This window comes from Mustela erminea, chromosome 6, assembly GCF_009829155.1.
Source record: "Mustela erminea isolate mMusErm1 chromosome 6, mMusErm1.Pri, whole genome shotgun sequence".
In the NCBI taxonomy this organism is placed as follows: domain Eukaryota; kingdom Metazoa; phylum Chordata; class Mammalia; order Carnivora; family Mustelidae; genus Mustela; species Mustela erminea.
The window spans coordinates 114,416,996-114,443,914 of NC_045619.1; the positions used below are offsets into that span (position 1 = coordinate 114,416,996).

At 35.4% G+C, this 26,919-nt stretch overlaps 1 protein-coding gene across 1 annotated transcript in view; it reads left to right on the plus strand.

The window, feature by feature from the left end:
* The window catches only part of KIF5B (kinesin family member 5B), a 47,409-nt gene extending 23,315 nt beyond the window's left edge, over positions 1-24,094 (plus strand). The window contains exons 12-26 of the mRNA XM_032349343.1: positions 234-427; positions 1,861-1,929; positions 4,219-4,425; positions 6,884-7,027; positions 10,999-11,187; positions 11,769-11,886; positions 12,420-12,481; positions 12,583-12,692; positions 13,567-13,668; positions 14,699-14,759; positions 14,872-14,943; positions 15,115-15,219; positions 16,532-16,748; positions 17,274-17,423; positions 21,583-24,094. Coding sequence (XP_032205234.1) covers positions 234-427; positions 1,861-1,929; positions 4,219-4,425; positions 6,884-7,027; positions 10,999-11,187; positions 11,769-11,886; positions 12,420-12,481; positions 12,583-12,692; positions 13,567-13,668; positions 14,699-14,759; positions 14,872-14,943; positions 15,115-15,219; positions 16,532-16,748; positions 17,274-17,404 — 1,781 coding nt within the window. The 3' untranslated portion in view covers positions 17,405-17,423; positions 21,583-24,094. The remainder of the gene's footprint in view (positions 1-233; positions 428-1,860; positions 1,930-4,218; positions 4,426-6,883; positions 7,028-10,998; positions 11,188-11,768; positions 11,887-12,419; positions 12,482-12,582; positions 12,693-13,566; positions 13,669-14,698; positions 14,760-14,871; positions 14,944-15,114; positions 15,220-16,531; positions 16,749-17,273; positions 17,424-21,582) is intronic.
* The last annotated feature ends 2,825 nt before the right edge of the window (positions 24,095-26,919 follow it).

Below are 26,919 nucleotides of genomic sequence, written 5' to 3' on the forward strand. Positions count from 1 at the left end.
TTGGAAGCTATAGTAGTCACAGATGGCAAGGTTCCTACAGTAGGGTGAAGCAATAGAATTTGTAAGATTTGGTGACTGGATTTAGAAGATGGAGGTGAGTCAAAAGTAATTGCAGATTCTCAAATCTCAGACTTAGCTGATAAGAAAGTTGGTGAGAGCTGTTGAAATTGAATAAAATTTAATTCATTTTAGACAGGTGGATAGTTTATTAACTATGCTTTCTCTTATTTTAGGAGAGACAGTGCCTATTGATGAGCAGTTTGACAAAGAGAAAGCCAACTTGGAAGCTTTTGCAGTAGATAAGGATATTACTATTACCAATGATAAACCAGCAGCTACAATTGGAGTTACTGGAAACTTTACTGATGCTGAAAGAAGAAAGTGTGAAGAAGAAATTGCTAAATTGTACAAACAACTTGATGACAAGGTAGGTATTGTTCATCTTCTAGTTTGTTTTAGAATGTTATGGCATAGGTATTTTTATTTTTAATTTTAATTTTAATGTATATAGGTCCCCGGACCTATATACATCTTCTTTGGTTTCTGTTAACCTTATGAAAATCATTGTAAAGTTGACCCTCAGATAACACTGGTTTGAAATGCATGGATCCGCTTAGATATGGATTTTTACAATAAATACAGTAATATATATTTTTCTTATGATTTTAATAACATTTCTCTAGCTTGCTATATTAAAATATGGATTATATTTAAATATAAAATTATTTTATAAAATAATTATAAATGTAAAATATAAATGTAAAATTAAAAATAAAAATTTTAAAATAAATATAATACATTAACAAAAAATATGTATTAGTTGTTTGTTGGTAAGCTTTTCCATTCAACAGCAGGCTAGTAAGAGTTAAGTTTTTGGTAAGTCAGAAATTATTTGTGGATCTTTAACTCTGTTGTGGTGGGGGACAGTCAGTGTTACTAACCCTCACATTGTTCAAGGGTCATCTGTATTAATAAAAATACAAAATCACAGTTTCTGTTTTAATGCAGAAACTGTGAGACATAATTATTTTTTTCCTTTTAAAAGAATTTTCAAAAGAAAATTTGGCATTGGGTCATTGGAGAGCCTTAATGAAACGATTTCTTAGAATCAGGGATCTAAGGACTCAAAGGTGATGCAGGAGATTAGAGAGGGAACAAAATAAAGTGGAAATAGTGTTTTCCTATTTTGATTATGTCCGTTAGTAGTGTGAAAAATAAATTATGAACCAGAAAAAGAAGGGGAAAACAAGAGCAGTGGAGAGACGAGAAGTAAATAGTTCTGGTTTTGGTTTTAGGTGATATGTTATATGTGTTTTATTTTATTTTTTAATTTTCTTTTTTTTTTTTTAAAGATTTTATTTATTTATTTGACAGATCACAAGCAGGCAGAGAGGCAGGCAGACAGAGAGAGGGGGGAAGCAGGCTCCCCACTGAGCACGGAGCCCAATGTGGGGCTCAATCCCAGGACTCTGAGACCATGACCTGAGCTGAAGGCAGAGGCTTAACCCACTGAGCCACCCAGGCGCCCCTTATATGTATTTTAAACAGATATGGCAGTTTTGGAATAGCTGCCTGGCCATAATTTTCAGTAATAAATTTAAATGTTTATTGTTTTTGCTTTTAAACTGTTTTTTTTTTTTTAATAAACAAACCTTTTTAAATTGGGTGATGTTACAGTTATTAACTGAAAGAAATTCCAGCTATTTCAACTTTTTTCTAGGAGATTGAAATAAGCTAGGCTGAATTTAGTGAAACGGTTCTGAAATATTTTGGTTGGGGGAATAGTAATCTTCCTATTTGTATTAGAAAATAGAATTTGGTTGTGAGCTACTTCATTAACTTACTACTTTAAAATTCTAGGATGAAGAAATTAATCAACAGAGCCAATTGGTAGAGAAACTGAAGACACAAATGTTGGATCAAGAAGAAGTAAGTTGAATACCTTATGTACTGCTTTCAAAAAAGCTTTATAGTTTGTCACTATTATTTAAACATAAAAGAACCTACAGAGCTTAGAATATACTGGAGTACATCAACAAGTTTTTTTAATATTCCCATGCTTCACTGTGCATATGATACATCATTGGATTAAAGCAAAGATTCACTTCCTCTTCATATAGTTCTACTGGAGTTTTTAACTCTGTCTTCTACTTTCCTTGCTTGACGTACAGTGCTGTTTTATGTCCTTAACTCCCCCGAAACATGTCTTATTAATTCTTGAGAAAGACTTACTGCACTGGGCTGGGATAACTTTAGACTGTTCCTCCCTTTGTGGAGAGTATTTCCACATGTAAATGAAGGAAGAAATACTAAAAACACAATGTTGTATTGTCATTCCTCACTTAAACACACATAGAGGTTTAAAGGGATAATTAAAGAAAATAACTTATCTCTGAATTGCTTAGACCTGTCTTTGAGAATTGTATAATTTAAGGTATGACTGTGGGATTGAGAATGTCATTGAATGAAACCTTTTTTACTCCTCTCCCACCATGTCTGCCTTCATCAAACCTGTACATTTTTGCCTTCTTTACTTTGATAATAGTTCTTTCAAGTTCCTCTTCTCTAGTTTGTCACCTAGTTTAGGTCCTCAGTTTATCTTATCTGGCAGAGCAGGGGGATAATTAAAAAATGGTACTTCATTCAAGGTTTGTTTTGGAGATGGGGGCAAAGATTATATAGTTTCAATAAGGAAGAGATAACCACCATCAGTCAACTTAGTCCTGGTCACATCATCTTTGTACTTCAGTTATGGCATGTTTTCTCAGAAAAGTCACTAATAAACATCTACACAATTCTTCATTATAATATTCTGTGCTGTTTGTTACAGGACATTTAACATGCATGGCCCCACTTCTTTTTTTTTAAAGATTTTATTTATTTTATTTGACAGATAGAGATGACAAGTAGGCAGAGAGGGAGGAGGAAGCAGGCTCCCTGCTGAGCATAGAGCCCGATGCGGGACTCAATCCCAGGACCCTGAGACCATGACCTGAGCTGAAGGCAGAGGCTTTAACCCACTGAGCCACCCAGGCGCCCCTGCATGGCCCCACTTCTAAGTGCCATTAGCATTCTGCACCATTAGAAATACTCCTACAGGGGCGCCTGGGTGGCTCAGTGGGTTAAGCCGCTGCCTTCGGCTCAGGTCATGATCTCAGGATCCTGGGATCGAGTCCCACATTGGGCTCTCTGCTCAGCAGGGAGCCTGCTTCCTCCTCTCTCTCTCTCTCTGCCTGCCTCTCTGCCTACTTGTGATCTCTCTCTGTCAAATAAATAAATAAAATCTTTAAAAGAAAAAAAAAGAAATACTCCTACAAATTTCCAGATGCCTCTCCCACTTAAAAGCCACTGATCATAGATGTTTGCAGTATTCTAACTAGCCTCTTGGCTTCTCTGCAGTTCAAATTTTGTATGTTGATGCTAAGTTTTCCTGAGGCATAGCTCAGGTGCCACCCCTTTTTGACCAAAGAAAATCTAAACTTTAAAGCATATCTTCTAGATATCTACTAATTTCTTTTTCTGTGCTCATTATTCATGAACCTAGTATGCCTTTTCCTTTCCATTAAATTAATTTGCACATGACTAAAATTGGCCCAATTCTTGCCACCTTCTTCATGAATAACCTACAGAAATACTCTGTTTTAAATACTACCAAGCAGGGCGCCTGGGTGGCTCAGTGGGTTAAGCCGCTGCCTTCGGCTCAGGTCATGATCTCAGGGTCCTGGGATCGAGTCCCGCATCGGGCTCTCTGCTCAGCAGGGAGCCTGCTTCCCTCTCTCTCTGCCTGCCTCTCCGTCTACTTGTGATTTCTCTCTGTCAAAATAAATAAATAAAAAATCTTTAAAAAAAAAAAAAAAAAAGATTAAAAAATAAATAAATAAATAAATAAATAAATAAATACTACCAAGCATAAATAAATACATAAATACATACTGCCAAGCACTTTGTCACGTCCACTCCCTCCTTTATGGCTTAGTTAACATTCCGTCATGTATTGCATCTATTTATGTACCTTTTTTTTTCTACTAGATTCTTCAAAGACAAAGTCTTTTTAATTTTCTTGCTGTCTCCCACAGTGTCTATCACAGTGCCTGCATAAAGTAGTCAGTAAATCTGTTGAATGAATAAGTGTCCACACAGTTAATAGCATCCGCATTTTATTCTTTGTTAAATTTGTATACCTTTTTAAAACCTGTATACTTTTATTCTTTCATGTAGCTTTTGGCATCTACGAGAAGGGATCAAGATAACATGCAAGCTGAACTGAATCGCCTGCAAGCAGAAAATGATGCCTCTAAAGAAGAAGTAAAAGAAGTTTTGCAAGCCTTAGAGGAGCTTGCTGTCAATTATGATCAGAAATCTCAGGAAGTTGAAGATAAAACTAAGGAATATGAATTGCTTAGTGATGAACTAAATCAGAAATCGGTAGGTTATAATTCTCTTTTCTTAATATTTTAGTAAAAGCATTCTTAATTGAAATTAACTAACTTCTTTCTAGTAAGCTTAATACTGATAATATCTTTTCTTAAGGCATTCTAAGCCTCAACTTCAGTCCCTCCTTTATATAAAACCTTAGAGGTGAAGGAAGAGAGTTATCTTTTAGTTCCTGAAGATCTGTTAAAAGGTAATTAAAATGCCATTTGAAGACTTGTTGGCTATTCCCAATAGTCTAATGTTAAAGGAAAAATAAGTTTAACTTCTGATTGTTCAGTAGTGTTATTAGATGACTGCTAAGTAAGAAATGTGCACATAAAAATAAGAGAAGGAGATACAATTTTCTATAACCTGGGTTTTGTTTACTGTTATATTCCCAGCCCCTGGCACAGAGCCTACCTAGTAGCGAAGTGAAGTAAAGGCTCTTCCTTGCGATTCTGCAATAAATAAGGATCTTTATTTGTTATTATTGCTATAAAACAGGATTTGCCACTCTCCTAGAGTGATGCCAAAGGTAGTATATAACTGTGATTGTGACTACTATACTTGCAGTAGCATCATGGAAGAGCCCTCGTACTACTAATATTTTATTACTGTCAATACCAACTTCTTGTCTGGAAACCACATCTAGAGTTGAACTCAGTGTCAGTGTTCACTACTTATTTCCCTATCCATGTTCACCTATTTAAAGAAAAGCAGTCCATCTATTTTTAAAGGTTTCATGCCCCTGATGAGAAATTCATTTTTCCCTATTAATCTCCAAAGTTACAATTTAATAGTATGGAGGTCACGGTGCCCTTGAGTTTGCATTATTAGCACATCTAATTACTGTTTGGAAGAACAACGGGAATTTCTTAAAACTCTAAGCTGTAAGTTGGTCTTCGGTCTCCAGTTTCAGTCTTTATGACAGTTCTCTCTGTGTCTCAGTTACAAAGCTGAATCTGTCAGCACTACGTTGGTAGTAGAAGTGAGAATCCTTACAGTGTTCTATATGTGTACAGCATTGCTACTCAGTTGTTAGAGGAAATACCTGGTGATTTAGATATTAATATACACTACCTTATGAGACTTGACAGGTATGCCTGGTATTTTAGATTAAACTGGGTGGACACACTACTGGTACTCAGAAACTTAGGGAAATGTCCAGAAGAAACAACAAACCGAAATAATGGCATCTTTATTAAAAGCAACTGCATTTTTTTTTTTTCCAAAGATTTTATTTATTTATTTATTTCACAGATAGAGATCACAAGTAGGCAGAGAGGCAGGCGGGGGTGGGGGAAGCAGGCTCCCCACTGAGCAGAGAGCCCCAATGCAAGCTCCATCCCAGGACCCTGGGATCATGACCTGAGCCAAAAGGCTTTAACCTACTGAGCCACCCAGGCGCCCCAAGCAACTGCATATTTTTTTTTTTTTTAAAGATTTTATTTATTTATTTGAGAGAGAGACAGTGAGAAAGAGCATGAGTGAGGAGAAGGTCAGAGAGAGAAGCAGACTCCCCGTGGAGCTGGGAGCCCGATGCGGGACTCGATCCCAAGACTCTGGGATCGTGACCTGAGCTGAAGGCAGTCGTCTAACCAGCTGAGCCACCTAGGCGTCCCGCAACTGCAGTTTTTAATGCAACTTACTGACTTTTAATATCTGACCTGTGGTATAGTGATTAGTTTTAATATGGCCAAATGGGGCTGGACTTTTCAAAATTATGGTGATTTTGTTGCTGGTAAAGCCGCTATTGTTTTAAACTTAATTAAACTCAGTAATGCTACTTCATCACTATCTCCTAGATAATTGCTTATGTCATAATATCAAAGAAGTAGTAATTATCAAGTGGACTTTCCCAGTGACTGTATATGTAGAAAATAGATAAAACACGCAAACCATCTAGAAAATTCAGTTCTATTCTTAAATTATTTTGCTCAGACTCTGTTTCCAAAGATAAGACATATACTATGGTAATAAAAGAAAATTCAATCTAATTATTTTGGAAGTTTCTCACTTCTAGGTAGAAAACATAACCCAGTCTCAAAAATTAGTGAAATGGGGGGATGCTTGGGTGGCTCGGTTGGTTGGGCAACTGCCTTTAGCTCTGGGATGGAGACCCATGTTGGGTTCCTCCCTCTGCTTCTGCCGCTCCCCCTGCCTGTGTTCTCCTGCTCTTTCCTTCTCAACTAAATAAATAAAATCTTTAAAAATATATATAGTGAAATGATACAACCTATCTGGTTTTCAAAGAGCATAATCTGGCTACTTTACAGAGTCTGCTAGGTCTAAAATATTTTCTAAGTTTAAATTGGGAGCTATCCCAGAACTCAGTAGATCAGTTAGTTCAAAAAACTGAAAATAGAAAATAATGCTTTTGTGAGTCCTGGGTGAACTGAAATACCTGTCTATATGAAGTAATCTTTCACTTACTAGGTTTAACTGTGCCTTTTGTTTTGGGTTCTGTTAGGCAACCTTAGCAAGTATAGATGCTGAACTTCAGAAACTTAAGGAAATGACCAACCACCAGAAGAAACGAGCTGCTGAGATGATGGCATCTTTACTAAAAGACCTTGCAGAAATCGGAATTGCTGTAGGAAATAATGACGTAAAGGTAAGTATACTAACCAAATACTAAGTATGATTATCAGTAGAGAACTCATACTTCTGTTTACTACTTAACTTTTACAAAGTTCTTTTCATACCCATTATCTCATTCAAAACAACAATGTGTAGTAGATGTAGCTATTAATTTCATTTTAAATAGGTGAGGAAAGAGGAAGAGAATTCATGAGATGCTCAAAAGCAGTATCATTTATTTGGATCCCTGTTTGGTTCTTTTCTCTACTATGTAAAGATTTTACATTTAGAGATCATGTTAATAAATTACTGTACATGAAAGTATGTAACTGGGGCAACAGTGAAGATTAGCTCAGGGAGTTAACTCATAAATGAATTGGCCTGTGGTTGCTTTTAAATGTTTGAAAAGATAAAAAAAGATGAGCACTACTAATTTTAAAGTTCTGCTCTGAAAAATTTCAGACATGTAACAGTAGAGAGAATACTACCTGAACTTCAGAGTTACTAGTAATCAAAATGTTGCAGTACTTATATGTCTTTTATTCTTTCTAATCTTTTTTAAGATGCTAACATTGGTTATGTTAGCACTGGGCATGTGATAAGAAGAAAAGATTAGTGACCTGGTAAATTTTAAAACTTAGACCAAAAAAAGCAAACTAAAACTCTTAACTGCAAACACATGTATATAATATGAAAGATTTGTATGTTGCAGTAGGTATTTGTTTGGACTTTTTCTTCTTGATTAAAGCTTAATTATGTAATAAAGAACAAACTTACACTAGGGTTTATTGTGACAGCCTACTAAGAATAAGATCCCCAGTTTAACAAGATTTGAAAATGAAATAAAAGTTTCCAATATGGAGTACACATTCCTTCTGTTAATTGTTATTCTGCTGTGTGTTGATGGAGACAAGGATTCGTCTCCTAATCATTTTTTAATGTTGGCTCATGCCATTGAGACAAAAGAAAAATGTTAAATACTGGGTGACTTGACTTACTCTTTCTTCCCTCCAGAATGTTCCATCTGAACATTGAGGGCGAACTAATATGATAGAGCTATGTGGGACTCTTCGGGGATGAAAAAGAAATTTACTTCATACCATTAAACATGAGATAGGTGTTCAAAATTTGTTCTAGATTTGCGTCTTCTTTTCATTTATTTATTTATTTATTTATTAAGATTTTATTTCATTTGAGGGACAGAGAGAATGTGCAGGGTGAAAGGGAGAAGCAAGGCTCCCTGCTGAGCCAGGAGCCTGAGATGGGGCTCAATCCCAGAACCCAGGGATATGACCTCAACCAAACGCAGATGTTTAGCTTTCTGAACCACTGATGCGCCCGCAGCTTCTTTTTAGAAAAGTCTTTCCATTTTATGTTCAACTAAGTCTTAATTTAAGTGAAAAAGTGGTAAATAGAGAGAAAAGAGAAGGAATTGTTTCTTTTCGGTGGCAGCGCCATTGATAAAATACAGGTTCCTTGACTCCCTAGACTGTTTTTTTTCACTATACCATTATAGCATTTTGATCTAAGTCAGCCTCGCAAATAGGTTCTTTGAAAAAAAAAAAAAAGACAGAAAAAAGAATTCTCAGTATTTTTGTCATTTGTATGTAATTCTTTTCCTCTTAACATCATCATTAAGCATTGCTTTTGCTTTATTAACTTTGTGGTTTTTACATCATGATTCACTCTTTGTGTCGTACACTTAATGGATTTTAACAGATGCATGTTAAAAATATACATATATATATAGAGAGAGAACAGTTTTCACCTCCTTTACAAATCCCTTGTGCTTTTTGCCCTATTAACCTCTCTCCCCTGAACAACAGCCAGTGTAATCTTTTCTGGTATAGTTTTGCCTTTTTCAAAATACCATATAGTTGGAATCATACAGTATTTTTCATTTTTCAACTGGCTTTTCTTAGCAACATGCAGTTAAGTTATTTCATGGCTTGATAGCTCATTTCTTTTATCACCAGATACTCCGCTGTGTGGATATACCAGTTTATCCATTCCTCTATAAAGGGCCATCTTGGTTACTTGAGGTCTTTGGCCATTACACAAAAAGCTGCTATAAACATTCGTATGCAAATTTTCAATTCAGTTGGGTAAAAATACCTAGGAGCATAATTGCTAGAACATACGTTAAGAGTTGGCTTTATAAGAAACCCCCAAAGTGGCTGTAGCATTTTGTATTCCTGTCAGCAGCGAATGAGCGCTCTTGTTACTTCACATGCTGACAAGTATTTGAGGTCATCAGTTTTTTGGTTTGAGATGTATATGTATAGTATTATCTTACTGTTTTAATTTGCAGTGGGATTGTTTGTTTTCTTATGTTGAGTTTTAAAGAGATCTCTGTATGTTTTGGGTAGCAGTCCTTTACAGGTAAGCGTTTTGCACATATTCCTTCCAGTCTGTGGCTTATCTTTTCATTCTCTTAACAGTGTCTTTTACAGAGCAGAAGTTTTTAATTTTAATAAAGTTTAGCTTACAAATTCTTTCTTTCAGGGTTGAGTTTTTGGCATTGTATCTAAAACTCATGTCCAAACCTAAGGTCACCTAGATTTTCTCCTGTTTTGGAGATTTTTGGTTTTATATAATTTACATTTAGGTCTGTGATCCATTTGGAGTTTTCTTTTTTCTGTAAGGTATAAGGTCTGTCAAGCTTTGTTATTTACATCTGGATTGATAGTTTTTCTGTGACAGCTCATTGAAAAAACTGTCCTTTGTCCACTGAATTGCCTTTGCCCCTTTGTCAGAGATGGAATGACTGTATTTGTGTGTGTCTGTTCCTGGGCTCTGTTCTGTTCCAGTTACCATCTGTTCTTTTGCCAGTTCCACACCATCTTGATTACTCTAGCTTTAAAATAAATCTTGAAGTTGAGTAGTATCAATCCTCTGACTTTGTTCTTTAGTAGTGTTTGGCTATTCAGGTTTTTTGCCTTTCCGTTTAAACTTTAGTTAGTGTCTGTTGATAAACTTGCAGGGATTGTTATTACAATTATGTTAAATCCGTAGATCAAGTTGGGAAGAACTGACATCTTAATATTGAGTCTTTCTATGGATGAATATGGAATATTTCCCATTTTGTTTAGTTCTTCATTGATTTGTCATATTGATTTTATATTTGCTATATTACATTTATGACTAAGTATTACTTTTTTCTTTTCATTCTAATGTCTGTGCCACTTTTTTTTTTTTTTAAGATTTTATTTATTTATTTGACAGAGAGATCACAAGTAGGCAGAGAGAAAGAGAGAGGGAAGCAGGCTCCCTGCCGAGCAGAGAGCCCGATGCGGGACTCGATCTCAGGACCCTGAGATAATGACCTGAACCGAAGGCAGCAACTTAACCCACAGAGCCACCCAAGCACCCCCACTGTTTTTTAAATTTCACATTCCCTTCTTCATTGCTGATATAAGAATGTGACTTTTCTTAAGTTAATCTTGTATTCTGCAATATTAACTATAATGGCTTACTATTTCTAGATGTTGTTGTTTTTTAAACAATCCTGTCTTCTACAAACAAAGGCAGTCTTATTTCTTCTCAAGCTCCACTTAATTTTGACATTGAATACTGTACTGGAATTTTTAATGAAACTTAGGGAATATACAGTCACCACGGTTCTTCTTTATTGAACTTAAAAGTCATCCTTTCTCTGCCCCTAAACATCATTACTAAGTTTTATACTGGGCTTACATATGATTATCAGTGAAGAGGAAATCTAAAAATTGAAAGAGGCAGTGTCTTCAGTTTGTTTTTAGGTTGCATTTGTTGTTTTCCCTTGTAAGCATGTATTAACATTAAGTTTTAGAAAACAAGAAAGGTAAAAATTAAGCTAAGTTTACTTATCCTTTATTAAGAACAATATTTAATGAAAGAAAAACTCCATACTTTTTAATGAATATTGGGTAATACTTATTTTGTTAAAAGATTTTAGAGTCTAATTAGGTCACCACAAACTGGACACTTTTGGTTTTAATTTTTTATTTTATTTTTTTCTTACAGCAGCCTGAAGGAACTGGCATGATAGATGAAGAGTTCACTGTTGCAAGGCTCTACATTAGCAAAATGAAGTCAGAAGTAAAAACAATGGTAAAACGCTGCAAACAGTTAGAAAGCACACAAACTGAGAGCAACAAAAAAATGGAAGAAAATGAAAAGGAATTAGCAGCATGCCAGCTTCGTATCTCTCAAGTATGTATAACAGAACAAAGTTTCTTCACTTTGAACAGCCATATATACATTTTATTGATTATAAAAATTTTAAGGAAAATGACCTTCTGTGGGTTATTTTGGATAACAGTAAAAAGGTCAATTAGTTCTTCCCTCGTTCACTGCAGTATATGAGTGAATTTAACTGCGTTATATTTAGTGACATGTATATGTTATATATAGAAATTTGCTAGAAAATGTGACTGATTTGGCTTTTGAAAAATCTAGAAGAATTCTGGGGTAGACAACTACAGAACCATTTTTCTGGCTTTGGCAACTGAATGGATGAGGCCATTCACCCAAGATAGGAGTTGTAGAAGTAGGGGAAAAGAGTAATGTTAGATGGAGAGACTAGTAAGGATATTGCCTATTTCTGCTTTCAGTACCGTAGTTTGCAAGTGTTGTAAGCTATACAGGGGACCGTTTCCTTAATTAAATTATCATTGTAATATTACATGTTTAGATATACAGAGAAAACCTGCTAAGTTCAGATTATCCCTAAGAAAAATGTACATGAGATTTTTATTTTTTGGCACTTCATATCAGTACATTTTTCCCAAAAGCATGAAGCCAAAATCAAATCATTGACTGAATACCTTCAAAATGTGGAGCAAAAGAAAAGACAGCTAGAGGAATCAGTTGATTCCCTCAGTGAAGAACTAGTCCAGCTTCGAGCACAAGGTATTAACTTTTGATTTTTTTTATGAGTTCTACGTATATTGGTTCTTTCTTTAGTATAATTGTAGTAAATTAAATTTACACTGAAAGTAGTGGGAATATGGATAACTTAGAACAGAAATAATATATTTTAAAATGGTTTTGAAACCTATTTTTAAAATTGTGTTTGAATATGGAAGTGGCCAATCTAGGAATTTCCCACAAAGTTATGAGGGGTGTGTGTGGTGGGGGGTGAGGGCGGTGTATAAATCTTAACGTAGGGGGATAGAGAAAGCTATCTTAGCCCCTACCATGCCCTAACCCATCTGTTCCAGGATTAGGCAAAGAAAATAAGCTAAAATATCAACATAAAGGCTATAACTATATTATTAGTAAACATGTTCTGAGGCCGGAGAGCAAGATATACTATGGAGCATTTAGATAATTTAAAATCAAGTACTGCCAAGCAACAGATCCTTCATAAAACCTTTGACTCCTTGGTTTATAGGAAGGACTTTAAGGCTTATTTCTTCCCTATTTTCTCTCTACCCAAACAGAGAAAGTACATGAGATGGAAAAGGAGCACTTAAATAAGGTTCAGACTGCAAATGAAGTTAAGGCAAGTTTGCTGTAACGTTGGATTCTAATGACTTTAATCCATTGTTCTTATTCTTAATCTTGATTAATCTGATTTAAATCCTTTTCTCCCAATAACTTCAGCAAGCGGTTGAACAGCAGATCCAAAGCCACAGAGAAACACATCAAAAACAGATTAGTAGTTTGAGAGATGAAGTTGAGGCAAAAGAAAAACTCATCACTGATCTTCAAGAGTAAGTATACTTTTCTTCCCTCTGAGATATTAGAAGCTAACTCAAAAAGATTGACTGTTTAGCAAGAGGAAATACTATCTTTTCAGAAGTCTCCACTTTTCATTGAAAATTTTCATTTTGCCTTGCACGTAAAGAATCTTTTCAGTTAAGAGCATAACTTCTAAGTTCCAGGTGAAATTTTTAGAAAATTGGGTACCTGGGTGGCTCAGTTTGACTCCCGTCATGATCTCAGGGTTATGGGATTGAGCCCCATGTCAAGGCTCCCTGCTCACTGGGGATTCTGTTTCTCCCTCTCATTCTCCCTCTCTCAAATAAATAAAATCTTAAAAAAGAAAAAAGGATTTTAAAAATCAACTTCCTTTTTAAAAATTCGCTAACAGAGAAAAATTTTTGGAAATGTGGTTTTAGAAGGTTGGGTTTTTTTTTTTTAAGTTTTTATTTTAATTCAAGAACTTTAAAAAAAATAATTGTATTTTTGGTTTTTTCATTTTCTGTGTTTCCATGGCTGTATGTATACATAGCCTAGAATTTATAAAAATTGGAGGTCTGCAACTAAATCATGATTTGAGTAGGAACCAGAGGAGAGTAACAAAAAATGATGACAAATTTTGATATGTAGGTCTTAATGTTAATGCCTTAATGATAAATACAGAATGAGATTCATGGCTTCAAACCAAAATATGAGAAATATTTCATGACTAAAAGTAGCCAGGTCCTCTTCCTTCCCCTGTGGGGGACAGGATTACAGGTGGTCTTGAGTATTTTAGTAGAGAAAGGATGGAATTTAAGAATTTGAAAGAATTTTAATGGTGCCACTCAGAAAATTGATAGTTTTTTTGATATTGATATTGTGTTACGTTTTTCCTTTTGTCAGCCAAAACCAGAAAATGATGTTAGAGCAGGAACGTCTAAGAGTAGAGCATGAGAAGTTGAAAGCTACAGATCAGGAAAAGAGCAGAAAACTACATGAACTTACGTGAGTAAATGTTTTAATTCAAATTTCAAAACTAACAACTGGGGGCATGTGATTGGTTCAGTCAGTTAAATATCTGCTTTCATCTTAGGTCGTGACTGTGCTTGAGCCCTGTGTCAGGCTCCCTCTGCTCAGCCAGGAGTCTGCTACTTGCTCTCAAGTGCTTTCTCTCTTCTCTCACTGTCTCTCTCTCTCAAATAAGTAAATAAAATCTTAAAAAAAAAAAAAAAATCAAAAATAAATTAGAGGACTGCAGGCATTGCTCTTGGATGTACCCAGTGGACACATTTTTAAGTTTTTATCAGCTAAAGGATATTTTTCTTAAACCTTCTGAATTTTAATATATACCTTAAAATTTGCAAGGTCCTATATTCTTCACTGATGGCAGGCCCAGACTTCTGTCAGGATTTCATTATAAAAATATATCTTAAATATCATTAAATCATTTAGAAGATTTCAGAATCTGCCACAAAAGCCTTCTGTGAAATTTAAAAAGAAGTGTTCCTCATTTCTTTTACCTGGTGTACTGAGAGTATACTTAGTACTCAGTTTTCTAGAATCTCAGCAGGTAGAAAACTCATGACTATAACTTCTCACTTCTTGAATTTATGACAGATGATTTACAAATGGAACTGCTCTTATTAGTACGGTCACATGTCAGGACCAGCTTTCAGAGTTGGTGTTATACAAACTGCCAAATCTCAACCATAGTTCTGTTTAGAATAATTTTAATATGAAATACATAAAATGTTTTAGTCTTCAATAATTTATAATTCCAAGTTTAAGCAGAATTATTTTGGATAAATAGTAGTTAGTGTGTTCTGTGTGGTATATTCTAAAATATAAGAACCATTCCTTCCTAATTCTTTGAATTCTGCTACATTTTATTTCATCTCTACACTGCTGTAGTAGTAAGTTTTTTGTCTAATAAACTATAGATTTAGAAGGAGATTGTAAGGCATGTAAAATTTATTTGAAAATAAAACTAACTTCATGGAATCAGAGTTGAAAATATGTATATTCTGCTGTTTAGAGTCATGCAAGATAGACGAGAACAAGCAAGACAAGATTTGAAGGGTTTGGAAGAGACAGTGGTAAGAAAAGCTCGAAAATAAATAAGATGGTGGGATGTTTAATGGGTTTCCCCTTGGTTATACTAAATATTTAAAGACCAAATTCCAAAAACATTGCTGTTCTTAATTCAAGGCAAAAGAACTTCAGACTTTACACAACCTGCGGAAACTCTTTGTTCAGGACCTCGCCACCAGAGTTAAAAAGGTAATAAGATAATACTGAGGTGGGTATTTATATAAGTGGTGCTTACTATGTCTAATTATTTATATCTGTAAGTGAGTAATTTTACGTTGTCATAACAATTTTTGTATAGTTGAGGTTAGAATTTTTTAACTTTCAATGTTTTCATAGTATTCATTGACCTTCTTTTCTTAGAGTGCCGAGATCGATTCTGATGACACTGGAGGCAGTGCTGCTCAAAAGCAAAAGATCTCCTTTCTTGAAAATAACCTTGAACAACTCACTAAAGTGCACAAACAGGTAACAAAGAATCTATTTTATAGGTAACTGCAAAATTATAAGAAAAAAATTGAGGAATGGCAAGTGTTTGAGTATTTCCGAGGTCTAAGGAATTTTCATGCCCTGAGCTATTCTATTGCTTTATCTAACAATTATATAAATAAATCACTAGCAATTTTTAGGGAAGTTAATGTTTTTAACAACCCTATTATCAAGAGGCCAATGAAAATGGGTATTTATTTTCTAGGATTTCAGGCATGTCAGTTTTTCGTACTTATTCATGATAATTTTTAAATATTGAGTAAATAGGACTTTGCAGTTAAAATACAGTAATTTTTGTCTGTCATTTAATGCCCCAGAGTGTGAACTATATGAAATAATGAGGCAGTTCATTTTTTTAAAAAATTGTGCTTATTGTGTGGGTCTTTGTTTTTGTTGTTTTGCTTTTTTGTGGCTTATGTGATTTAATTATTTTTAAAGTTTTTTAGCATACGGAATTGCACATCTTTGTTCATATAAGTGTGATGTTTGTACTAGAGTAAAGGGAATTTTTAGCGGTTTTGCTTTCCACACTTACTTTAACGCTTAAAATGATATTTACCAGATTAGTACCTTATTAAAGAGACCTAACACTGTTATACCTTATGGTCATTGCCTAGTGAGGAGACAAAATAATTTCCCCTTGCGCCCCCCAAAATTGAGTGAAATTATATCTGTGAGAAATACATATATAGATTATATGCATGGATGTATGTATTCTTTGTGTGTTGCTGCCTAAGTTAAATTGGCTAAATGGAAAATGTTAATATAAAATGTAGTTTTACTTTTTTTTTTTTTTTTTTAAAGATTTTATTTATTTATTTGACAGACAGAGATCACAAGTAGGCAGAGAGGCAGGCAGAGAGAGAGGAGTTAGCAGGCTCCCCACAGAGCAGAGAGCCCCACATGGAGCTCGATCCCAGGACCCTGGGATCATGACCTGAGCCGAAGGCAGAGGCTTTAACCCACTGAGCCACCCAGGCGCCCCATTTTTACTTTTTTTTTTTTTTTTTTTTAAGATTTTATTTATTTATTCTACAGAGAGAGATCACAAGTAGGCAGAGGCAGGCAGAGAGAGAGAGGAGGAAGCAGGCTCCCTGCTGAGCACAGAGCCCAATGCGGGACTCGATCCCAGGACCCTGAGATCATGACCTGAGCTGAAGGCAGCGGCTTAACCCACTGAGCCACCCAGGCGCCCTTACTTTTTTTTTCTAAAGAGAAATTATGAAATGTTTGTATTTTCTCAAATCATCTTGTTAAAGCTAAACTACTTATTTTCTTTATGTACTTGTAGTTGGTACGTGATAATGCAGATCTTCGCTGTGAACTTCCTAAGTTGGAAAAGCGACTTAGAGCTACAGCCGAAAGAGTGAAAGCTTTGGAGTCAGCACTGAAAGAAGCCAAAGAAAATGCATCTCGTGATCGCAAACGCTATCAGCAAGAAGTAGATCGTATAAAGGAAGCAGTCAGGTCAAAGAATATGGCCAGAAGAGGACATTCTGCACAAATTGGTTAGTAGAACACATTAAAACCTTTTAAACTTTGCTTGGTTTGAATGTTTTTATTTACTTGAAATCATAATCTGATTGATTGATTATGTGTTGTCATGGAGGTATTTGTATTTCTAATTTACCAAAGAGTGGCATTGTTGGGCATAAAGAGCAGATTGAGGGATAGCTACATTCACAGGACAAGAAAATAAATGAGAACTAGATGGACATCCAGGAATGGTCAGAAGTGGTGAAACTATATAGAGAGCATTCCTAAAGCAAAGAGAGACTTGCAAGAAAATAAGTTGTCAGTAATAATATTACATGCTTTAGAGTAATCATTCATAGAGGAATAAGGTTTTTAAGAGGCTGGGATTATATAGGTCCCGGTGAAAAGGTCATAACCAAAAAGAAAATTTTCTGAGGAACCAGAATAGCAAAGAAAAACCACATTTGGGAATTGTGAATGAAAAGGAGAGACCTAAACTGTCACTACAGTCATGTGTTAAGATTTATTCTAAAGTCAGTTCTTCTTTTTCATATTAGCTAAGCCTATTCGTCCCGGGCAACATCCAGCAGCTTCTCCAACTCATCCAAGTGCAATTCGTGGAGGAGGTGCATTTGTTCAGAACAGCCAGCCAGTAGCAGTTCGAGGTGGAGGAGGCAAACAAGTGTAATCTTTACACATTACTACAGGTGTGTAGTTTAAATCTGGCTTTTAAATTATAGCTCTAAATGGAAATGTTCAGCCATTGATTATTAAAATATTACTTTTTTTGGATTTTCGTATTAGTTGGGGTTTTTTCTTTTTAATGTGTAATACTGGATTGTTTTTAAAAGCTCTTACATTCTGTCTAGTGGATATAGCATGGTTTATAACTATTCCCTTTTATTGGACATTTAATTAAGTTGATTTTTTTCTATATTATCAAATGTGTCACATTTCAAATTTCATATATGGAAATTTCTATTTGGAGAATTTCAAGTGTGAAATATCTTTTTGTGTCCCCTCACCTTTTAGATTATTTTCAGAAGATTCCCAGAAGTGGAATTAAAAGAAAGTGTGAACTTTTTTTTTTTAAAGATTTTATTTATTTGACAGCAAGAGAGATCACAAGTAGACAGAGAGGCAGGCAGAGAGAGAGGGAGAAGCAGGCTCCTGCTGAGCAGAGAGCCCGATGGAAGGTTTGATCCCAGGACCCTGAAATCAAGACCTGAACTGAAGGCAAGACCCACTGAGCCACCTAGGCATCCCAAGAAAGTGTGAACCATTTTAGGCTCTTGATACATTTTAATACATGGCTCGCCAGAAAGATTAGGTCAAATTGCATATTAGCCAAGGATACTGTCCATTTTGTTGCATCTTCGCCAGCATGGAATATTAATAGTTTTTTGTGTTTTTTTTTTAAGATTTTATTTATTTATTTGAGAGAGAAACGGGAGAGAGAGCGGACACACATGAGTGGTGGGAAGGGGCAGAAGGAGAGGGAGAAGCAGGCTCCCCCTGAGCAAGGAGCCCGATGTGGGGCTCAATTCCAGAACCGTGGGATCATGGCTGGAACCGAAGGCAGAAGCTTAACCGACAGAGCCACCCAGGTGCCCTGAATATTAATAGTTTTTAAGCTTCTGTTTTAATAGTCCAAAATAAACATCTTGTTGATTTATTAAGAACTCGGATTGTTTCGGGGGTGCCTGGGTGGCTAAGTGGGTTAAGCCTCTGCCTTTGGCTCAGGTCACTATCTCAGGGTCCTCTGCTCAGCAGGGATCCTGCTTCCTCGCTCTCTCTGCCTGCCTCTCTGCCTATTTGTGATCTCTGTCTCTGTCAGATAAAATCTTAAAAAAAAAAAAAAATAAGAATTTGGATTGGTTTTTTTTTTTTAAGTTACTTCTTTGTCCTTTCCATTTATCTGTTGCAAATGATTTTCCTAACAGATTTGTCTTAATCTGTTTCTGATCACATGAGTGATTGTTCCTTGTAGGAGGATAAAGACTATCTGCAAAGTAGGATATATATATCATCCAAAGATACTGTCCAATACATTGTATCTTTCTGGTGCTTTCTTTGCATATTAGAATATTTAAATTAATTTCAAGGGACACCTGGGTGGCTCAGGTGGGGAGCCTGCTTCTCCCTCTCCCTCTGCCTGCTGCTCCCCCTGCTTGTGCTCTCTCTCTCACAAATAAATAAGATCTTTTAAAAATTAATTTTAAACTGTTGATGAATACTCTTCTACTACTCCTAGTACATATGTTTCTTTGTAGCCTGCTTTTTTAATTTTTATTTATTTTCTTAAGGATTTTATCTATTTGACAGAGAGAGAGACACAATGAGAAAGGGAACACAAGCAGGGGTAGTGGGAGAAGGAGAAGCAGTCTCCTCACTGAGCAGGGAGCCTGATGTGGGGCTCGGTCCCAGGACCCTGGGATCATGACCTGAGCTGAAGGCAGACGCTTAACGACTGAGCCACCCAGACGCCCTTGTAACCTGCTTTTTTAACTTAGTAATATGTTCTGAACATTTTCTTGTACAACACAACTAGGTAGTAAGCTGCTGGTATTCCATCATATAGCAGAAACTCCAATTTTTTGTTGTTTAGAAAAGTGACAGTTTAAATCCCAACTTTCCTATTTTTATGAACATCAGCATATTACTTTTTATAGTACTTGACTTTTTTTTTTTTTACTCCTTTAAATTTCTTAAGCATGAAAATAAATTATGTATCTATGGTCTAAAACTAATGTACCTATAAAACAACACTTTTTCCATAACCATAATACATTGCATAGAACAAAATATTTTTAATACTATCTAATGCCAGTCCATATTCAGATTTCTCTAATTGTTTTTTTCCCGCCTAAGGCCTTAGGTTTATCTAAACCACGGTATAATCCATGACCACTGTTTATATTCAGTTAGACCTCTGAAGTCTCTTTTAATCTAGAAAAATCCCCCCTTTTTAATGACATTGGTTTACTGAGGAGACTAGGCCAGTTACCTTGAGCATATGCCTCCTCTGGGTGTGTTTCTATATGTGATAGCCTTATTTCTCTATTCCCTATATAATGAAAGCTTTACGAGGTGGGGCGTAAGCATCTTTAACAAGACTACCAAATAAATTAGTATGTGTTGTGTCACATCCGTAGACATACAGTAGATTGCTTTCCTGCCAATTAGAGACGGCCTCTGTTTTTCCCTGTTTGGAGTAATGACTTACTGAGTAATGACTTGTTAGTGAAATGTAAGTCACTTTTGAGAATTATGCAAGTTAAAATGCTGTTACCTAGTACAGAGCAGCTGTTCGGTAATAGGCAGGCTGCCTTTTCTGGAAGTGTAGGTGGGCAAAGGGATTTTCACAGCATAAATAGAGATACAGATAAAAGTTTATTCCTTTTGGGTATTGTCCTCACATTAGAATTCACTTGTAAACTTTGAACTCCTATCTTGTTTGCAGAGAGGTTAGATAGACCAGGGCCTTTTGTTACGTATAACTTAAGTTTTAGCTAGAAAGTAGAATGCTGATCCCAGTGTAATGACAGCAGTTTAGCACATGAGGGGGATAGCTAACCTAGCCAGACTAGGGTTTGAAGACTTGAAGTAGTAATTATAGAAGTATAGTTGATTACAGGATTGTTTCATTGCTGGTCCAGAAGGATAGTGGTTTTTATTTTTTAAAGCCTTGGATCATTCAGTCTTAAACCATGATTGCGGAGTATATGAGCTTCATAAGTGATAAATTGTTGAAAAGTTGAATAATATGTAGAAAAATGTTTAAATTATTTTTACTTATTAAGCAAAACATTTCAAAACACTGGGTTTATTTCTGGGGAAGACAGCAATGTGTTAATACCGATTCTGTTAGAACCCAGTTTTACATGTCTGTTTGTCTTTCTTCCGTAATACTGTCAACAAGTTGAGTTTTGGGGTGCCTGGGTGGCTCAGTGGGTTAAAGCCTCTGCCTTCGGCTCAGGTCATGATCCCAGGGTCATGGGATCGAGCCCCGCATTGGGCTCTCTGCTCAGCGGGGAGCCTGCTTCCTCCTCTCTGTCTACCTGCTTCTCTGCCTGCTTGTGATCTCTTGTCTGTCAAATAAATAAATAAAATCTTTTTAAAAAAAAAAAAACAAGTTGAGTTTTCCTAAACACACAGGTAAATGGGCGGCTTAATACAAGAATGCCACCAGGTGACAACAGCTGGAGTTGTTTATTTCACTGCTTCTTTTCCTACTGTATCTATCTTGTTTTTACCTATCCCTCTCTCCAACCCACACTTCTTGGTGGTTTGTTTTTTTGGTTTTTTTACAGCTACCATGAATATAACATCATGGTTTTTGGCTTAAGAATGTCACTGACACCGTCCACTGACTTCCATTTTATTAACCATCTTTTTTTTTTTTTTTTTTTTTTAGATTTTTTTTTTTATTTATTGATTTGACAGAGAACACAAGTAGGCAGAGAGGCAGGCAGAGAGAGAGAGAGAGAGAAGCAGGCTCTGCACTGAGCAGAGAGCCCGATGCGGGGCTCGATCCCAGGACCCTGGGATCATGACCTGGGCTGAAGGCAGAGGCTTTAACCCGCTGAGCCACCCAGGCGCCCCTTTTTTTTTTTTTTTTTTTTTTTTAAATGTAATTCCTACATATGCTCACTCATAACTCTCTTGGGGAGATAAAAACAAAGAGCTTCTTTGAAGCAGAAGCTAAATAAAAAGAAAAATGATCAAATCATTTGGGGGCAAGTGGTCTAAGCTATTGGCTAAAATGTTTTTAAATATATTGTTATGTTTTATTTACTTGTTTCATTCTTTTTGTGATTATTTTAAACTAATTTATATAAATAATTTTTTTGCATCTGTTTTCAGGTGTTGAAAATAATTGAAGAATGAAGAGGACATAATATCAGGCAGAGTCATTCAGTGACTATAACCTCTACCCCCTGGGAATTGTAGAATTATAACCCTTTTTTAATGTATAAATTATACCTGGCCTGTACAGCCGTTTCCTACCCACTCTTCTTGTAAACTCTGCTGCTTCCCAACACAACTAGAGTGCAATTTTGGCGTCTTAGGAGGGGAAAAGATGACAGTTTACAACTGTGGTTCTATTTATTACACAGTTTGTCTTTTGTGTCTTAAATTTAGTCTTCATTGTGCCAAGCTAATTGTACCATATAGGATTGTGCTTTTTGTACTTGTTTGTTTGTTTGTTTGTTTGTGTTTGTTTTTTAATCTCAGTTTAAGTTACCTAGCTGCTACTGCTTCTTACTTTTCTTTTCTTAATAAAATGTCTTCCTTACTTTAGGGAAAATGGAACATTTAGATTAAATGTCTTTAATTTCACCACCTAAAACACTACATGCCCACAAAATCTATCAGGTCAGTACTGTACTTTAAAATCCCTTGAAATGATTTCAGAGTTAAAATTATTTGTACTGTGTCTGAAGTTGCTTCTGAAAACTACTGTTTGAGCACTGAAACCTTAAAACTGTGTAACAAGGCATTTGAGACTGAGCACGGCTAATTAATTGTCTTCATGAAATGCCTGTTGCTGAATTATCTTGAATAGAAATATTTTATAATATCAAAAGCAAATCTCCATTTAAGAAAGAGGATTTGGAGAAGGAATTCTATTTCTCTTCCCAGTTCTATAATCAACATGGCGGGATGGAATGAAAACACTCTGCTTCATTCTGGTGAGCCTGTTAATTAATGTAAGAATTAGATACTGATTTGTCATCTTCTTATAATGAAATGAAGTAAGATACTACAGGATTAAACAGCATTTATATTCTTAACTACTGTATTGGTTGATCTAAATTTATAGCCAATGGAAATTGAGAAAAATTGTGGAGAACTTAATGGTGAGCTTATAAATCTAGAGGTGAATTTTGGTCTGAAATCCCTGAGGTATTTTTAACCTGCTACATTAAGTCATACACTATAATTTATTTCTTATTTAGTTAGTCTAGAAATAGCAAAGTGCAAGTCACTAATAATCCTCAAAGAAATTTTGTTGGCTATAGCCCATAATTTGGTAATTTGTACTAAGTGTATCCATTTTTGCCACTTCTTCCTCAGCTTATCAAACGACGTCAAAAGTTTATTTTCAGAAGTTCAAAATGTAGTAGGGAGGGAGATTTAAATATTTGCCTCATCTGTGTGTGGGGTGACTATACTTATATTAGCAGAAATTTGCAGATAATGATGATTTTAAGGTGATTCAGTCAATAGAGAAAGTTGGAAAATTCTGTATTGGGATCTGGCTGGCAGAATTAACTTTTTGAAAAAGTTTTATACACAGATATTTGTATTAAATTTGGAGCCATAGTCAGAAGACTCAGATCATAATTGGCTTATTTTTCTATTTAACTATTGTAATTTCCACTTTTATAATAGTTTTGATTTAAAAGATAAATTTATTTATTTATTTTTTTAACACTCAAAAGTCCTTGCTGTTGTAGTCTGCAACCTTCAAAATGATGGTGTTGCTTTTCAGATTGGTCAAAAGAAACACTCCAGAAATTGAGATGAAAACTTGGTGTGCAGCAAGATTGAAGTAATACAGTTAACTTTAAAAAAAAAAAGAAAGAAAGTGCTATAGCCTATTTATGGTGATAGTTTTCTAAATGGAGAACTGTTGGGCTGCATTTACATAGACATTATTTTGTTTCAAAAGAAAGCTTGCTTCTTTGGCAGTATTCTTAAATGAAGCAGAATTTTTTTTCTCTTTTATCTGAACATTATGGTAGTTTCGTTCTTGTAAGATGTATCACGGGTATTGGTGCTGTGTAACAAACAATTGTAATTAGCATGTGGTTCAGAATTCACAATGTTAGGGTTTTTTAAAATACTGAAATGATTCTTTTCTATTTATAATTTCAGACTTTCACAAAGTGTACAAAGAATTTCATAAATTAGTTTTTCAGTGAATTGCTCTTTTTGCTATGGTAGGTCATTAAACACAACATTTACTCTTATAAAATTTCTGATCATCTGGAACATTGACACTTGTTTCAATTTGCGGTGTCTTTTTTTTTTTTTTTTTTTTTTTTTGACTATTAACGTTCCTCTGAATGGTATTGATAAATGGTTCAGAAGAGAAACTCAATGAAATAAAAGTAATATTTATTCATGGTGATCAGTTAAATTATTTGTCTAATTTAAGCAAGCTACTGTTCATAACTTTCAATTTGATAGAAGGTGACAGAAAAGAATCTGAATATACCTGTGGAATATGTTGGTTTATTTTCAGTGCTTGAAGATACACTCAAAGATAATTGGTTTGGGAAGACGCCATATAATCTTTAAGTTTTAAGTTAACCTGCATGCTGTAAATGTGTTTTATGTTTAAATAAAGAAGAAAAATTTTTTGAAATGTAGTAACTTTCTTAAAACTTATTTAGTGAAGTATTAGGTTGATTTCATATGACTGAGTGGCCTTTGTCTTGCAGGTGGTGACTAAAATGTTATATTCGTTTATATTTTGTTTCCTAATGTATTGCATACTCTTTGGACAGTGGGTATTAAGTATGTAGGCTAAAAAATTAGAACCAGAAGTGAATCCTCAATCTCACCTGTTACTTTAGTGTAGCCTTCCTGCATGGTTCTGTTCATCTGATCCCGATTGTTTTATTAACCTGTGTAAGAAGTGTTTGTTTTTCAGTACTTACTCAGTGGTCCTTAATGGTCATTCAGACCTAGTTGAAGAAAACTAAAGAAAGACTATTCATGAATTCTAGTGGTGATTTGGCTTTTTGTTGGGGGTGGGGGAGAGGGATAATCTTAAATTCTTCGTAATAGAAATGTTTAATCATATAAAAAAGCATGTAGTAAATGATGAAGATCCAAGTACCTATCACTCCATTTCAATAGTTAATTGGCTCGTGGCTAATTTTGTTCCATCCATAACCACACTTGTGTGTCCCCTCTCCCCTATTATTTGGACTCAATCCCAAATGTCATATGCATTTATTCATAAGTATTTCAGCATATATATTAAAATACATACTCTTTAAAACACACAAAAAAGTTTCCTAAACAAAATTTCAATGTTTATAAACTCCGAATCAAGACCCAATTATAATCCATATACTAGAGTTGTGTCCCCTCCATTTCTCTTTCTCATTTTTTTCCCCTTGTAATTAGTTTATGAGGAAAACAGGTTATTTGTCCTGTAGAAATTCCCATATTTTACTGATTGCATTCCTTTGATACTAACGCCTCCGTCCTTTGTATTTCCTTGGAAAGTAAATTTATCCTGAATCTAGAGACTTCAGATTCAGATTGCTGTTTTTGTTGGCGTAGGGGGCAGCATTCTTTCATAGGTGGTGGTATTCCATCAGGTGGCACATAATGTCTAGTCTCTTGTTGGATTATTAACTGCCATTGATGATCAATCCCTTTATCAATTTATTAGGGGTTGGCAGTATTCTAATTTGATAATTATTTGTTAGTTGTCATAGAGAACTTTGCCTTCATCTACTATTTGGTTAACCAGTGGTATAGTTAGTATAGGAAAAACAGGGTAAATGATTGATTCTTTTCCTTTACTTGAAAGTTTCAAAATTATCATTTTATTATCATCTGATAGTGGTGACCAGTTGTGCCTTTTTTACTTGTTTTTTGTATGTTATTTGGTTATTATCTTTTTAAAAAGAGTGCTCTATGAGCCTCAAGTCATTTTTCCCGTTCATGGGGAGATTTAAATGGAAACAGATTCTTAATAAGGTTTATCTCCCACACTGGGCGCTGACGCAGTCTGTCTTATCAGGGCCTCAGTGTGCTAGCCATTTCTGTCTCATCCAGCTCAATAAGCTTAACGGTGTCGATGTGATGTTCTGTGGAATGACCAGATACTCAGATTGCTTCAAACTTAGAATAGAGGGTAGGAGAGTTAACACGGGCCTGGAGCAAAATCGTACATGTATGTTGTCTGCTACATGTGAATGTAAACTGCTTTTGGTCCTCTTGTAATCTGAAAGGAGCGTACTGCATACTGATTTGGCTGGTAGGTGTGGGAAGGGAGGGCACAGCAGATTCAGAGGCTTCTGTTTGACTCTGGCATAGCCAGTGTCCTGCAGGCCAAAGTTGCATGTGGGGAGTCCTGCCACTTATGGAGTATGTCAGTTCTAGTTACACTTGCAGAAATAGGGAAATGACCCAAGGGTCGAGTCTGCAGAGCATATGCTTTTTTTTTTTTTTTTTTTTTAGCTATTCTGTACATTACTCTTTCTCTTGGTAAGTGTACTTTTTAATCCCCATCACCCTTCAACAACCTTGCCTCTGGTAACCATCAATTTGTTCTCTAGTTAAGAGTCTATTACTTGGTTTGTCTCTAATATTTCCTTGTTTTATTAGTTTTCTTAAGTTCCACATATGAGTGGAATTGTATTTGTCTTTGTCTGATCTCACTTAGCTTTATACTCTCTAGGTCCATCCATGTTGCAAATGGCATTTCATTCTTTTTTTATGGATTGGTAATACATACATGTACATACACACACAGTATCTTCTTTATCCATTCATCTGTCATTGGACACAGGCTGTTTCCATTCTTTGGCCATTGTAAATAGTGCTGCAATACATAATAGGGGAACATGTAGCCCTTTGAATTTTTTTTTTTTTTTTTAAATTTTTTTGCAATTTGGGGATAAAAACCAACAGTACAATTACTGGATGATAGCACAGTACTATTTTTAACATTTTGAGGAACCTCCATACTGTGTTCTACCATGGCTGCACCAAATTGCATTCCTACCTACAGTGCAAGAGCATTCCCTTTTCTCCACATCCTCACCAATACCTGTTTTCTTCTGTCTTTGAATTTAGCCATTCTGATAGTTGTGAGGTGATCCCTCATTGTACTTTTGATTTGTATTTCCCTGATGATGAGGGATTTGAGCATCTTTCCCTGGGTCTCTTGGCCATTTGGATGTCATTTTTAGAGAAATGTCTTCTGTGTGTTTTTAAGTTGGATTATTTAAGTGTTATATAGGGTTTCTTTTGTGGGGTTTTTTTTTTTTTAAGATTTATTTTTAGAGAGAACAAGCAAGTGGGAAGAAAGGGGCAGAGGGAAAGAATTTCAAGCAGACTCTCCACTGAGCACGGAGCCCAGTGCAGTGTGCGATCTCAAGATCCTGATATGACATGAGCCGAAATCAAGAGTCAGACACTTAACTGACTGAGCCAGCCAGGTGCCCT